At 37.5% G+C, this 17231-nt stretch overlaps 1 protein-coding gene across 1 annotated transcript in view; it reads right to left on the reverse strand.

The window, feature by feature from the left end:
• FAT4 (FAT atypical cadherin 4) overlaps positions 1-17231 on the reverse strand; it is a gene marked incomplete at both ends in the record, with an annotated part of 164477 nt that overhangs the window by 15839 nt on the left and 131407 nt on the right. The window contains 4 exons of the mRNA XM_021707583.1: positions 3467-3774; positions 8211-8315; positions 16026-16183; positions 16340-16558. Of these exons, the coding sequence (XP_021563258.1) occupies positions 3467-3774; positions 8211-8315; positions 16026-16183; positions 16340-16558 (790 nt within the window). The remainder of the gene's footprint in view (positions 1-3466; positions 3775-8210; positions 8316-16025; positions 16184-16339; positions 16559-17231) is intronic.

Below are 17231 nucleotides of genomic sequence, written 5' to 3' on the forward strand. Positions count from 1 at the left end.
TAAGATTCATATAATCAGTCTAAGAACTATGTAATTTACCATATTTCTACAGGTGGCTGTAGAATGTAGAAATAAAACTATACACATTTAGATACCAGGCTTCTTCATTCAAAAATAATTTGGTAGAATTTACTTCACTATTTTCACTAATTTTTCTTTTTTTAGATAATTGAATATTTTACAGAATTCTATTCCTTTATCTGGAGTGAAATATAAATCTTAAACAGCAATTTTAAGCTTTTAAAAATTCAAAGTTAAAGTAAAAAACAATTTCAGTATAGTTTTTGTTAGCATTTACTTATTCAAACATCCTTGATAAATGTCAAAGATAAGGGAGAACAGAGCAGTAGTTTTGAAGATAAAGAATAAATAAATAATAAACAAATAAGCCCTTGCATTTTATGTCTCTATGTCAAGTACTTTTAATCATTAATAATGAAAAGATATGATGCATTTCCCTTCATACAAAAAACTACTTGTTTAATAAACACAAATCCTAAATAAATCTGTTATTCTTGTGGTAATATGAGTGAGCCACATAATAATATAATTTAGAATTACAGGCATATCTCATTTTATTTCACTTCACTTTACTGCACTTGCAGATATTATGTGTTTTTACAAATTAAAGATTTTCTGGCCACAGGGCATCCATCCATTCTATCAAAACCATTCTTTCAACAGCATGTGCTCACTTTATGACTCTGAGTCACACGTTGATAATTTTTTCAACATGAAAAATATTTTCATGATTATTCTATCTGTTATGGTGATCTGTGACCAGCAATGTGATCTTGGATTGTTATTATTTGGGGCCTATCCGAACCCTGCCATATAGGATGGCAAGCTCAATGGACAGACGTCGCTTGTGTCCACACTGGCCCAACAACTGGCTCTCACCTGTCTCTCCCACAACAATACTGAAATTAGGTCAAGGAATCATCCTGCAGTGGCCTCTGAGTGTTCAAGTAAAGGAAGAATGACATGTCTCTCACATTAAATCAAAACCTAAACATGATTCAGCAGAGTGAAAAAGGCATGTGGAAAGCCAAAACAGGCCCAAAGCAGGGCCTCTTGTGCCAAACAGTTCGCCAACCAATGAAAGCAAAGGAAAAGTTCTTGAAGAATATCGTAAGTGCTACTCCAGTGCATACACAAATAATCAGAAAGCAACACAGCCTTACTTAATGCTAAGAGAAAGTTTGAGCGCTCTGGACAGAAAATCAAACCAGCCACAACATTCCCTTAGGCCAAAGCAAAATCTGGAGGAAGGACTTAACTCTCTTCAACACCAAGAAAGCTGAAAGAGGTGAGGAAGCTGCTGAAGAAAAGCTGGACGCTATCAGAAGTTGGTTCGTGCAATTTAGAGGAAAAGCCGTCGCCGCAACACACAAGTTCAAGGCAAAGCAGCAAGTGCTGATGGAGGAGTTGCAGCAAATTCTCCTAAAGATCCAGCTGAGGTCACTGATGACAGTGGCTACACTAACAACAGATTTTCAGTGTAGATGAAACAGCCTTCTAGTGGAAGAAGATGCCACCTAGGACTTTCATAGCTAGAGAGGAGAAGTCAATTCCTGTCTTAATGGCAGCAAAGGACATACTGACTTTCTTTCTGTATGTAGGCTAATGCAGTTGGTGACTCAAAGTTGAAGCTAATGCTTATTTACCTAGGTCCCCTAGAATTATGCTAATTCTACTCGGCCTGTGCTCTATCGATGGAAAAACAAAGCCTGGATGATAGCCTATCTGCAGCACAATTTACCAAAGGTTTCAAGCCCATTGTTGAGACTTACTGTTCATAAAAAAAAAAAGGTTTCTTTCAAAATATGACCGCTCATTGACAATGCATCTAGTCACCCAAGAACTCTGATGGAGATGTCCAAGATTGATGTTGTTTGTAAGCCTGCTAAAACAGCATCCATTCTATGGCCCATGGCTTGAGGAGTAATCTCAACTTTCAACTCTTATTATTTAAGAAATGCATTTCATCAGGCTATAGTTGCCATTGATCTCTCATGGATCTGGGAAAAGCCCATTGAAAACCTCTGGACAAAATTCACCGTTCTAGATGATGTGAAGAACATTCATGATTCATGGAGGGAGGTCCAGACATCAACATTAACAGGCGCTTGGAAGACACTGATTCCAACCCTCATGGAAGCCTTTGAGGGATTCATGACTTCAGTGGAGGAAGTCGCTGCGGATGGGGTGGAAACAGCCAGAGAACTAGGACTTGAAGTGGACCCTGAGGATGGGACTGTACTTCGGCGATCTTGCCACAAAACATAAAAGAATGAGGAGTTGCTCCTAATGGACGAGCAAAGAAAGTTGACTGAGATGGGGTCTACTCCTTGTGACGATGCCATGGACATTGTTGAAATGACAACAGAGGATTTAGAATCTTCCATAAACTTAGTTGATAAAGTACCAGCAAAGTTTGAGAAAGGACTGACTTCACGTTCGAAAGAAGCTCTACTGTGGTTAAAATGCGGTCTACCCAACAGCTCCGAATGCTGTTCAGAGAATTCTTTCATAAAAGGGGAGTTCATCGGGGCGGCACACTTTGTTCTGATCTCGCTTTAATAAAGTTCCTCAGCCACCCCAACCCTCCGTCACACTGCTCAGTCAGCCACCATAAACACCAAAGCAAGACACAGCAAAAAGACTTCGACAGACTGAAGGCTCAGATGGTCCCCAGAATTTTGTGGCCATCAGGTATTTTTAACTCAGTCATGGACATTGTTTTTGAGACACCATGGTATTACACAATCAATATGCTACAGGATAATATAGGTATAACTTTCATGTGCACTAGGAAACCACAAAATGTGAGTGACTCCTTTTATTGTGACATTCACTTTATTGCAGGGGTTTGGAACCTAATCCATGATATCTCAGAGGCATGCCTGGATACCCAGAAATCTTGACTATTGTGAATTTGTAACTCTGAGAATATTTTAGATAGTTAGAAAAACAACTTCATCCTACCAGTCTCATCATAGACTTCAAGGATGACAGTATATCGAGGTGCTTGTGTAATAAAGATGATTGATAGTACTATGTTGAAATAAGGGTGAATATCATCTTTTGCCAGTGATGCATTTGTAGAAGATTTTCTTCTTTGTTCCCAAAGTGTTTCTTCAGTCAAAGAAGGAACACTCAAGAGAGAAAAGCAGCAATTTTAAATATAGTCCTGACATGACCTTAAAAATATACAGGCTGCATCAATGAAATTTTTATATACTAGGCTATTTTATTTTCTCCTTTTTTCTTGCTTTTGGGCATAACTGTCATGAGCTACAGAAACACAGTACTTCTTAGTCTGCCTCCGCTCATAATTAAACTGACCAAATAATGAATAAACATAATTTAACACAACTGGACTCCAATGCATGCTTCATATAAAGGCCTAATTTACTGGCTATACAACAACAGAACGAGGTGTATGTAGGATGAAGTGCCTTACCATTCCTGCTCTCCGGGCAATCACAGTGTGGAAGTGTCCATCTGACACCTTCTTCATGGTGGTGAGTTTATATGTGCCACTGCCTAAATTATAAGAGAATCTTAGTCTTTCTTCAGCAATTTCAAGGGCCAAAAATTCAGCCCGGTCCCCTGTCTGGTTGTCATAGTTGTAAAGCAATAAAGCATGACTTTTGATAGTTGCAAATTTGACATAAATATAGTTGTTATTGGGATCCAAGCTTGGAAATTCCATGTATGACAACTCCTCAAATCCATAACTGTTCAACTCACAGTGTTTTCCGAAGACACCTGGAAGAGGAAAAATGAACATGTCAAATTCCAGAAAAGTTTTATTATATATTTTAATTAAAATGTTTTAAATTATAAAACAAACCCTACTGTTAACAATTAGTTTTGTTCCTCTTCAAAGACTGCCATCCAACGTAACATTTGAAGAGAATGAATTGATCACCTTTAAAGCATATAATAGCTATAATCATTTGACATAATTATTTTCATTGGGCCATGAGGAAATATATCTAAGTATATTTTCTTTCTTAGTAGAATGAAGTATGTCTGAAGAGATTTCATTTTCAGACACCTTTGAAAATGTGTTTGTCAACCTTTATAGAGTTTAAATATGCTGTAATTTTCAACCAAAATACTTCCTTAATAACATGTACTTTTTAAAAACAATGTCAATTCAATTGAAGATAGTAAACTCATTTGTTTTGACTTAAAAAAATCAGTCCCTATAATCATGGTATTTCTAAGAGTCACAAAAGTAGGAAAGTGGGATCATTGCTTCAGGAAAGGAAATAACAGTCTCCAGTTTTTATCTCTTTCTTGTTCTATACCCTCTTTGGTTATGATTCATTGCAGGCTACTTTAAAATATCTTCCTGCCTTTCTGAAATTCAGCATTCCCATTTGTTTGTTCTGGTTCTTTTTCAAACTTGAAAAATGAGTTTTATTGATGTTGCAATGCTACGCCAAAATTCTTTTCCCACAAATATTAGTAGACTGTGGCAAATGATTGGAAAATTAACCCACGCCAATGCATCATGATTCTTATTAACTTGAAAAGATTTCGTTTCTTAATTTTGGCTTTATATTTCTTGTAAATGCATGACATTTAGAATCAGAGAACTGTACAACTGGAAAGAACCAATGCCATTGTTTTACAGAGTATTTAAAACTTGCCCAAGGTCACAGAACCATGGGAAACAGCCAAAATTTGAGGCCAGATCTACTGATTGTCTAGTTGTTTTGACTGTACCATATTTTGTGCCCAAACATTCTTTAAATTAAAATGGGCTAGAAGCCGCTATAAAAGCTGGTGTCAATTATTTTTTCCTTTTCTGTCAAGGCTGAAATAATATTCATTATAAATGAGTAGGAAATATACATAATTTTTCATTTTATATCTCTAACTGAAGTTGAAGAAAAGGCAAAGGAATTATAACAATGATATATATTATACATCTCGCATATTATATGTGGTATATATTTATTTTATAAAATATATATTTATTATATCTATCATGTAATATTTATATTTTATACATTTATTGGCATATGTAGTATATACTTATATGCAATAAGTCATATTTATTTAATATTAAAATATATGGCTATATTATAGATGCATTGTAGGTAGGAAGTAAATAAACTTTTCACAAGCAAAAATAAAACATACAAATAAAATAAAAAGATCGCTAAAGAAAAATTTTGTATTTTGTGTTCACTCAAGTCTCTTCTGATTAAATTTTAATCAACCCATAACAATGTGCTTAATATGTATATTAAAATTATGTAGATAATTTTAAAATTTTAAAAATGTAGAAAGACATTTTACATTTTATTCAAGTTAGTACTGAATTTTCAAAAATGAAAATATTTCTTTATGGGTTTTTTTTCCTTTTTAAAGCATTTTGTTACTCCTTTTACAGACAGGTAACTTCTTTTCTTTAGAATACAATAATAAAACTTAACAAACATTTTAAAATCTTCTTTTCAAATAAAATGCCATGAAATAAATCTAGATAAAAATCAAGCAAAATCATGAAAATTACTCTACTAAGGGATTTGTGTGTGTGTGCGTATTATTGTATTAAATTTAAATTATTTATTTGAGTAATTTGTATATAATATTTTAGTAATTCATATTTGAAATAAATATATACATATATAGAGATACACTATATATGTATGTATATACTCACACAAGATCCCTTAGTAATTTAAATATATAGAATGTTGTGTATATATACATATATAGATTGTGTGTGTGTTACATCTGTAATAACGAAACAATTCTAAGCAGTTGTAACAATATAGCTTGTCTTTGTAAAGTCTGAAGCACTTTGTTTTTCCTGAACCACAATCTAAACAAAAAAATCTAAGAATCTAAAGAAGTCTCAAAACCCAAACAGCCAATCCAAGATGAGAAGGTCAACCACGCAACAACGTTTTCCAACTTCCAAATGACGAAATTCCACTTTACAGGACGCCTGTGTAGCCGCCTCTGGCTGTCTGTGGAAGGCAGCTCAGGTCACCTGCCATTGAGATTCTTACGTTTCACCACATTCAATTGGAGAAGAAAAATCTTCTCCTCTAATTTTATCCCTGTAAGTCCCAAATCGTGTATTAGTGTTTCAAGGTATTTCTGTCTTGTTTTCAACATATAAGTACTTCTGTTGTCATCCAATAATATCTAAATTTAAGTAACTTTTCTTTTTGTCTTTGCCACTGGAAGGAATAGGAAGAGATGTTTGCACTGCCAGCTGTGTGAGATCTGTGTCCATCTCAGCTTGTGTTCTGCTATTTCCCTTACTCTGCAGGTCTCTGGCAGGGTGAAAGGAAGGTCCATTTGGATCCTGAAACACTCTTACCTAATGGATAACCTACCAGCTGCACTGCGGCAACTGCTTGTCATGATTTGGTATCGACTTTCTTAAATTCTGATCTTTGCAATTGTAATGAAAAGGAACCCCTAAAAATATAAACACTTCTGTTCAGTTGCTTAAACATCATTGCACACTATCCACTCCAAGCCCCTTTCATTCCAAACACAAGATTAAACATGCAGCCTGACTGCTCACCGGTAAAAAGCAGCAAGTTAACATTGTAAGAGAATGCCAGAAGAAAGGACAAGTCTTAGGAGACCTAACTGTGGTGATTGTGACCTTGATTTGCCTTTCTTTACGGCATGGACATTGTTGGCAAGGACCTCAAGGAAACTGTATAAAGCAGGAGTGCCCTAAATGTCAGGCCAGACAGAAAATAAAATGTGTTTTCTAGTCATTACACAATCTTGAGGTCGTTCTAGTTGAACTTCATTTTGTCTCTTGGGGCAAATCACTCAACACCTGGGCCTCAGAACTATAGATAAACTACACTGCTCAAAATCAGAGGCTTTTCAATTCTGTTTATCTTGTCATTCTATTGATGGGCTATATAAAAAAGAGAGTCGTGGAACTGTGAGAAAATGACTCACATTTAGCATATTTTACTGGTTACCAGACATTTCGTATATTTTATAGAGTTCTATCTTCTACGCTAAAGAAAGCTAAGTCTTCAGGTCCACCCAGCATAAGACGTCCAAGGAAAGACTGGAAACATATTCTTGTTCTCTCTGGTTTAGGGAAAGACACGGGTCATCCGGAGATGGATTCTACGTTGGGGAACAAAGCAGCCTTTTAAAGCGGGAAAGGTCACAAACGCCTAAGACACACCGAGTGATTCCAAATACGTCCTGGGAAGCTGTTCCCAGAGCCCCTGGCGGACCCCGGAAGGGCCGGCATTCGGGCGAGACCCGGAAGGAAGCCTTCCGCCCACTCCCCCGAGACGCACCAATTTACGCCTGCGCCCCCAAACGCCCTCGCTAACCACCCTCTTCCTTGAGCCACTGTCTCCATTGGTATCGTCGCGTGGCGTGCTCCACAGCCTCCCGTGAAAATGGCTTGGGCGGCTATTAAACCCTTCAAAAAGGAGCGGCGGCAGGGAGGCACAGAACAACCTCAGAGCCACACAGAGGCCGAGCCCTCTGGCTGTCCTCGCCGCTTCGAGTCACCTGGTGCGCCCCGCGCGCGACAGCTCTGGGCTCAAGGGGATTGATCCTCGGCATCGGAGGGGAAGTGCCCTGCATGTCTGGGTTCCGCCGCTGGCCCGGAGGACTGTCCCCCAGCAGGAGGTGTAGACAGACTCACTGCCCCCGGCACCAGCCCCCCGTGCGGGCGCAGAGGCTCCCCCCCAGGCAGCGGCGGAACTGTAACCCACGGGGCGGCCTCTCCCCCTCACTTCCGCTTCCGGGCCCTCACTTCCGCTTCCGGGCCCTCACTTCCGCCTCTCTCGTCTCCCACAGCCGCTGCCTGCCCGCCACTTTCCTCCTCCTCCCGCACGTGGCAGCTCTCCGCTTGCCGGAGCGGGCTCCTGAGGCTGCCTTGCATTCCTCGCTGGACTCCACTCTGCTCCGTGTACCCTTTCTTCGCATGTTTTGGTCTGATCGTGACATGAATTCGAGTACCTTGACTTGATATATTTTTCTTGCACGGTATCCAATGGGATTTCCATAATTAGCTTTTAGAAAGGCCAAGCCTTTAAGATTTTATTTTAATAAAGCCTCCCACGTGTAAACCCTTGGCATTTATCTTCGTAGTCACTCATGGCCATGACCATACAAGATGACTATGCGACGTGCACAAATAGTCTGATATTTTAGATTGACAAATGGGTTATACTCACCAAATGGACAATGACAATAATATGTATCCACACCACTTTGGCAGGAACCACCATGAAAGCAGGGGTTGCATTCGCAGTAATTGACTGAAGATTCACACATTTTCCCTGAAACGTATCAAATCAATTTTAAAAAACCTTACACAAATATATTAACGCTATTCCAGAATTACCATACACAAGAATCTATCCTGAGGCTAATCTTGGAAAATAAAAATAAAAAGTTTACCTGACAGCAAGAAATTAGAATGATATCTCAGAGTTCAAAATCTTATTCTATTGCAAAGATGTGCATTATATAATATTTAGGAAATAATTTACATAATCATCTTGGAAAGAAATACTGTTTTCAGAGAAATGACATGGTAAATAAATTTAAATGCTTTCACTGAATTTGTTTTCTTGGTCAATGTCCCTTTGTCTTTTGTATTTTATAGTTGAATAATTGAAAGTTTTACAGTACTCCTTTCACTGTAGAGACTTTCTTGACTCAGAATTTCAAATGCAATGATTTATCATATTTACTTTATTTGTCAGACTACAATCCTTCCACTCTCCAGAAACACCTCTTCACTTATACATACCTGTTGCAGAATAAGAAATAAGAAAACATATCAAACATTTTCAAATACTTATGAAGACATAGTCTTGACCACAACTATGTATACATTGTCTATTGTTGAAACACTATTATCTAAGCAGCATATTTTTCATTTTATAAAGACTTTCCCATAGATCATAGATCATCTTGTATATACTGAATCAAGCAATATTGACTGAGGGCTTCAGCTTCCTATGGTCCAGGCATGACAACAGATGGCAGCGAAGAAAGTAAACGAGAATCTTACTTTCGACAGTGTTTCTGTGTCAATAGGGGAATTAACCTACACAAAGGAAACACATTTCACAGGTGAAAGAGAAAAGGCCCCTGGAGGCTAATGTTTTGTCTGAGAAATTGTAAGACTATGTCAAAGACCAATTTAGGACTTCTGTTCCCACACTCGGGTTCCAGGCTATGATTCAACAGTTGATCATTTGGTATACAAAACTTTGGGGGAAAGTCCCACTTGTTTTTGTTTATTTTTGCATAAACATAACTGTGCTTTGATAACACTATTCTATGACTTTAAATCATTGTAACAATTAGATACATTAGTTAGAATAATCTAGTTTTCTAACTCCATAAAACAATGAGATGTTATAGAGTTCTTAATTTCATGCACTGACAGTAGGGTTTTAATTACTGTAGAGTTTGTTCCTGTAAAGCTATTCTCCTTCCTTTCATGATCATATTAACACGTTTATTAGATATCTCATGAAAGCACTTAGATTTTATGTGCACAGTCAGGCCTAATGCTGAGCATAGATCATCCATTTCATCATAATAACTTTGCTTAACACACAAAGTTCTGTTTAAACTTAGTTCTGTTTTGTGGCTTGATTATGGAGCCACAATTGTTCTGGTCTGAAATTATAAGCATGAGTCAGACCTCATGTCACTGCTAACTAAGCCCTTTTCTGCATGTCAGAGAATCACAAACACAACATTTTTCCTTTTTAAATAAAATTGGGAACCTCCTTACAAAGCAAAACATCGAGCTGACAATTTCAGAATATCTTTCTATTCTAAGACCCAAAAAATGAAAATAAACAAGTTACCAATCCATGGGCATGGAAATCAGGTTTTAAGTATTGCAGCAGTGTATTGCACTTGAGAAACAGGCAGGGAAACTTTACTATAAGCTTGTGCACGACTTTTCTTAGAGGGTTGCTGTTTCAAAAAAGAATTCATTCCCATTTTGTTTTCAACTGGATATGTGGCCAACAATTTTAGAGATGTGGCTTTTTAAAAACACAATACAGTATTGCCCAGTAGGGACTACTAAGACCTACCAGTTCTATGATTGGTAATTTACCACCAAGAAAGTCTCATCCCACTCTTTTCTTTCTTTTTTTACTGTAAAAGCACACATAACTTTCACATGTGCTAGTGACTATGTAGAATTTTCCTATCTTTTAAAAAATGCATAGAGTTACATTAAAAGTAACATATTAAATACATATATCCATATACCACATAGGTGTGGTCAATATAGCCTTTACATCATGAACACATATTAGTGAGTTACAAAATTTCCAACTTTACTGCTTCAAGACTGAAAATGAGGACCCAAGAATAACACAGATAGGGGATGTCCATTGTGTACTCCTAAATACTTGGACATATGTGCTAAGAAAAAAAATGAGTATAAAAACCCAAATCATTGACTCTACAAAGCTCAACTATATATTTCTTCAATTTTTTAAAGAAATACAACCTTTATAAATCTTGGGTGAAACCACAAAAAAGGCAATTTAGATGTTCTTTCTGTGTATAATTTATATAAATCAATTATCTTACTAACCCCTTACAAAATGATATTTTAACATGGGCACCCAAGTTTAATTTTAGTATAAACTATAGGCTGTAGTAGTTAGTCTAAGAAAGGCATGGAAAGGTACTCTAAAATTATTAAGACTTACTCATGCATTAAAACATGTATCAGCTCTGGAAGTGGTAGAAGTTGTTACAGGTTAAGAAAATATTAGTTTCAAGAATGATTTTTTAAAATTTAAATTCTCAATGTAATCTGATTATTTTAGTATACAACAATATACGTGGAAATTGGTTTTTAAAAAAGTAACATTCAACCTTTCATTTAACATTTTAACCTAAAATCACTTTTAAATTTTTTCTTAGTGAAAATTATCAACAATATTTAAAATAATTTTTCTAAGAGTTAAGTAAAGGAATCTGTTGTTGAATTTGAATAAAATAGTCTTATTTGTTGGTAGTAAACTATGCAAATTATTTACCATTTAAAAATTTAGTTTGAGTTTCCCATTTAACAAGCAAAATGTTTTTACTATTCATATTTCAATGAAATTGTCACACTAGATATTTAGATTCAGATATACAGTTTGAAAACTTCATATTTTAATTTAAATTATTATTTTAAAAGACCCATTTATTTCGCTTGAGAGAAGGGTGCCATGATTTTACTTAGAATCAAAAGAAAACTTCTAAATTTATATTTTTCAGGTTTGAAAAGTTCATGGTCTATGATCCAGTCAGAAGTCAACACATTCTGTATTGTTCTGCCCAAGACTATCTACTGAAATTGTAGTGTGAATGCAATAATTATTATCAGAGAACCCTGTAGTTTGAATTACTCTAGCATGTGCCTGGTAAAATAATCTGCTGTGCTGATGCACTGTGAAACAAAATCTTGGATCATTAACTTAATTAATGCTGCAAGTCAATTAATGATCCTTGTCAGTGCCTTCAGGCTTTGAAGAGTACTGATAGGACTTACACAAAGAAAGGCACGCAAGAGGCCTTTTTTTAAAACGAAGATATGGTTACAGTCATAGTAACTATTTAAAAGAATAAACTGATCTCATTGCTTTTTCATTGTTCGATTAACTGTGTTTACATACACTGTCATAGACAGAAGGAGATGTGCCTCATGAACTTTGAATTCTTATCACTTGGAGAATGGGAATTACTGAGGGTGACAATAAATACTTAATAGGATGCCAAGGTGTCCACAGACTTTCCTAAACTGACAGGAGAAATTTAGCCTTTATATCTATGTTCAGAGGCAGAAGATGTGACCAAGTATTGAACATAAACAGAGTCCACTGTGATCACCAATGATCTTTGCAACAAGGATGTATGTTCAATTTCAATGATGGATTATAGCAGAGCTAAATTTATTCTCAACTGTTTAACTGGACCATCCCAGGAGGACAGGATGATTTTTGATATCTAATGACTCATGCAGCCTTCAATGTAATATCTTATACATGTGTCTGTGTGGGTTTGTGTCTATTAGATGACCACAAGTATTATTTTTGAATCTCTTGTATTTATCCACAGAGAAGAGGAAATATGTGCAACTATCAAAGTCTTATGTCTAGATTGTTTATGTTATGAATAAATATAATTCTTAATATGCCAGGGGTGCCAAAGAGCCAAAAAAAAAGTATACGCTTTCTAGGAAATGTTATCTATGCATTAATTTTCAAATTTGCATTGAATTATGGTAGCAATGTGCAGTATGACGTTTGCTCAAAAGATGGCATTAATCAAATGAATGCTAGCATCACCATGCAACAGGCAGGTATATACTGAGTACATTTTAATTGTGTATATTTTGGGAAACCCTCTGTATATATGCTGTTCTGTCTAAATGTTTATGCCTATAAACTTAAACGAAATATTTTAACAAAAAGTGTTTTTTGCACAATATGCGAATATTTTCCATTTTTTGCCAGAGGTTCTACAAAGACAATCCATCAAAATCTCCTGCGTAATGGTGGTGTGGTTTCTTACATCAAAACAAAAGCAAAAATACCCTGCTTTAATAAAGGCTACCAGTAAGAAAAGCAAACAAAACAAAACATAAAATCATCTTTGTGTTTTAAAACAAACAAATACAATTTCAAGAAGACTACAGATATGCACGATTACAGACAACGTATTCATGATACACCTACAAACACACACATTTTCTGCTGAAACAAGGAGCTTGAAGTTACTACTTAGAAACCTAAGGTATGTGTCTACTGTCATACCAGCCTAAACACAACAGGTCTTGTGTGAAACCTAAGGTTGGCAAATGCTTTAAAATGTTAATGTATCACCTAGAGTGAACTGCCTAATTTCAGCCTTGAAAATAAAATCAAAACAAGAATCGCACCCTTTGTCTTCTCTTACATGCGTTTCTCTTCTATATCTGAAAGAAAATTGCATTTCATAGCTATTTACTAAATTTCATTTATGCTCTATGGTTGTATAGTCACATGATCACCAACAATATTAATGTATCATTACAGTGATTTTAATGAATGACGCTTGTCTATCCCTTCTGTCTACATGAAAGTGCAAGTTTGACAAGTTTCTCAGTCAAATTACTATGCGTGGCTTGTATAGTTTTTCATGGCTGAAAAAAATCTGACTGTTTATCCTGTCAAATGACATAAATGTGATGAATGAACAAATCTCATCCTCCCTGAAATGGCGAGACTTCGCTGAGAACACAGGAAGGCCTCTCCATATGGTAATCGCCTCAACATTATTCCAAACCCTGCACTGAAAATGCGTCCAGATGCGTGGAAGGGATTGGAAAGGGTGCGGGCGCTGTGAACTAGTCATGCCATAAAAGATCCAGATTTGGAGACACGCGTATCCACTGTGACCCAATCAATCCACGAGGGACTCCAGGGTGGTGTGAGCTGTAAGCAGTGAAGATCCAGGAACCAGGGGATAAGCATGGAGGGGGCTGCTGGCGGTAAGTGCCTTTCTAGCCCCTGTGCCACCAGATGCAAGACATCTTCATCTGGACAGGACAAGAAGTCCTTGATGTGTAGCTATCAGGCTAATATTTTCCTTTGGGATCTCCTGGAATTTTGAGGTCTGAATAACATGAAATACATATTTTTGATTTACTGAGGCATATTGACAACTGACCTAAGCTTTGACCACATTCAATTTTGTAAAAACTTAAAAATTACCTTTTCACGTGGCCTGTACTAGAACAAACTTTATTCATCTTTTCCAATATTCTATAGGATTGCCCACCAAAGTTCTATTTAGTGACACAGAATTAGAAAATCTTCTTGGCAATGCAACAAAAGGGGCCTATCGCTGAATATGTTACAATCTATTTTTTAAAATTTCTTTTGATTGTTTTTTTAAAAGTGTGAGGTACATTTCGGGGTTAGGTACCTACGTGGTCGTCGTACAGGTAAAGTATGGGTACCCTCCCTTATTGATGTTATGTGCCCCCTCCCTGGCAGCGTCCACTACTGCCAATCCCTTTCTTATAGTATTATGATAAATGTTCAGAGTCCAACAATTAGTGAGTACATGTGGTACTCAGATCTTTGTTTCTGTGATAAATCACTGAGTATTATAGATTCTAATTCCATCCATTGGTAACTAAGAAAAATAGATCAGAAACACAAGTTATGCACGCAAATTCAATCCCTCTAAATCACTCATTCACTAAAAACAGTGTTTTTGTATTTATTATGTGCATACTGACAAACTTTTAAAATATTTCAAAAATAAACTGGTGGCAGTATAACAACTATTTCCCTTCACTTTTGTGTTCAGTTATTTTCATTTTTATACTTGCATCCTTGTAAGATGTTCTCGACACAAAATTCTCTGTTCTGTGGGTCTCTCTGTCTGCATGAATTCATAAGCTACTTACTCTTCTAAACTTTAGTACAATTTCTAACTCCATATAAAATATGCAGTGGTGTGTGTGTGTGTGTGTGTGTGTGTGTGTGTGTGTGCGCGCGCGTGCGCGCGCACGCAGGTACGTGCATGTGTAAGAGAGACGGAGAGAGAGAGCAAGAGGGAGGGATGGGGGCTGGTGATTGAGGATCATTTTAAGCAGAAAGTTCAGATAATCTTGCAGCCCCAATTTGTAATTCCAAAGACTCTGAAAGCCACTGATAAAATGCAAATGAAAGTCCAAAAAAGCAAATAAAGTGTGAAAAATCAAGGAGACTTGAAATAATTCTGACAATCACTTTATGTGAATACACAAGTGTTGACTCCCCAAAAAACCCAGAATTAACTTTTGGAGGGCGGGCCCCTGGGAGCACGGGCTTGCCTGGCTAGGTCAGTGTTCTTGGAATCCATCAGCCTCAGTGGACCAGCTGGCAATGCAGTGAGAGGCTGCATTCAGCCTCAGTGAACTTCTTTTCCAGAGATCCTTTTAAAGTGTTGCCCATTTCACGCCAAGCGAGATATGTGCACGCCTGCCCTCAAGGCACTGAGCCCCCCTCAGCTTTGGAGCAAAACACGGCAGGACGCCCACGCCCCACCCTCTCTATTCTCTTGATCTTGCTCCAGGCGACTTTTTCTTTGTGTTTCCCTGATGACAAAAGTCTCCAAAGGGAAACATTTTGCTAACAAGGAAGAGGGGAAACAAAACACAAATGGCAGAAGCACTAAAAAGCATCAAAATTGACAAGTTCAAAAACTGTTCTGAGCAGTGGAAAAAGTGTCTCGATAGGTGTATCACATCAAATGGAGAGGACAAGTTTAGACATGTAAGAATACATATACAATGTTTTTCTAAATAAATTCTAGGGGTTTTTTTTTGTAGTGTGGGGGAAGTCCCTTCATATACAGGCCTTGAAGACACAAGGCTTTACTAAGGAACTTGTATTGAGTCAATATAATCGAAGTAAAATCTAGCTAGTATGAGTAATTTTCCAAAATTCATTCCCAGAGGCACACACATATGTAAGAATGAATTTTGTCTTATGGCTTATTAACTTGACTAGTTTTGTGAGATGTTTTGGTGTATTAATTCTGTCTTCTTAAATCAGGCCACCTGACAAAGACTACATTAAAAAAACAAAACTCAAAATGATTCCTCAGGGATTATACAAAGAATAGTAACCAAATATAGAGATTTAACCAATATATTCCCAACTGAAAATACGGAATACTTAATATTTTCACCATGTTTTTATTATGTTGTTTCCTGCAAAATACAACATATAAATAAAGCTGTCAGACTTTAATTATCTGCTAATTTTGCTGAATGTTTTGCTCACATAGAATTTTAAACAGTGAGTTACATGATTTTTTAAAATGTAAGGTTCCTGTTAATGATCCCTTTGGTGTTTGTTGACATCATTTCCGATCACTTGGTTTATCTCGCACTACGCAAATGCAAATGAAGACCGAAATGCACTCCGAGGGGAAGTACGGAATGTTATTATCTAACTTCGAAGAATCTTGCTTACAGCAAGAGGCAAGGGTATGTAGACTCGGGCAGCTCTGGCTGTGGAGTCCCCGAGTGCGGGCACAGCTTCCCCCGATGTAAAACAGGCATCGCCGCAACGTCCGTGTGTGCCTGGTATCACCGTGTAGGCCTGGTATCACATCCAGCATCTTCCCTATCCTTTTGTTGTACAAGAGTTGGAAGTCTGAAAACGGTCTTTTCCATGCTCCCTTCCAGCTGGCTTTGGGTTTGAAATCTGGTGAAAGAGGCTTGAATGACACTCAAGCGTTGAAAGCAAAGCGGGAACCCCTCTCCTGCGATCAGTCATCCAAGCACCGCAGGTTAGGAAGATGTTCGTCAGTGGCTGGTACGACTCCTGCGATGTCCATTGCGGAACTCGAGGGAAGATGCTCCCAATGGGCAGCCGTCGCCAGGCTGAGGACTGTGTACACTGTTCCCTTGTGCCAAACACCTTCCTGCCTCAGCCGCTTAGAGTGGTGTCCATTCCTGGTCAGTCTCTGACCAACACACTGTCTCACAGGCTTTTTGTGAGGTCTAAGTGCCATGAGAGACAAGGGGTTCTTAGAAGACAGTGAAAACTCTCGGAAATGCTCGCAGCGAGCACAGAACTGAAGTGCAGCAGGGTGTGGCGTGTGTGTAAAGGGCAGAGGCTCCGGACCCCAGCTCACAGTTAACCCACTCACAACGTGTTCTGTGCCACAGTTGGAGGCAAGTGGTTTCCTCTCTTTTAATCACTCTAAGACTTCATTTCTTTGGTCTTTAAAATGGGCATAATGATCATGTCCATCTCACAGAGTTCTGAGGACGAAAGGGAACGGGGTCTATAATTCCAGGAGCTTTAAGAGGGCTTTACAAAGCCACTCAATAAATGCTATTAATATTTTATGACGAAAAGAAAGGCATTCCTAAAAGCTTCAACTCTTACATTTAGAAAAGTGCACGATGTGCATTTAAATAAAGTGAAACAAAGGAACAAGAAACTAGATAGAAGTAAATTATCCATTCTTGAAATCAGAACCTTTAGGCTGAAATCAGCGCAGGGTGCATGGCTCACCCAGGTGGTCCTTGGCCCGTTCCTTACCAATACCAGATGCATTGGCATGCCTTTCTAGGACTGAACGGAGGCTCACTCTAAATCTTGGTGCCAGTAAGAGCATTATACTAGCACAGGACTAAGAAATATTCTTTTTTTTTTTTTTTTTTTTTT

Source organism: Carlito syrichta, unplaced genomic scaffold (assembly GCF_000164805.1).
Source record: "Carlito syrichta isolate Samal-C Ts95f unplaced genomic scaffold, Tarsius_syrichta-2.0.1 Scaffold47747, whole genome shotgun sequence".
Taxonomy (NCBI): Eukaryota; Metazoa; Chordata; class Mammalia; order Primates; family Tarsiidae; genus Carlito; species Carlito syrichta.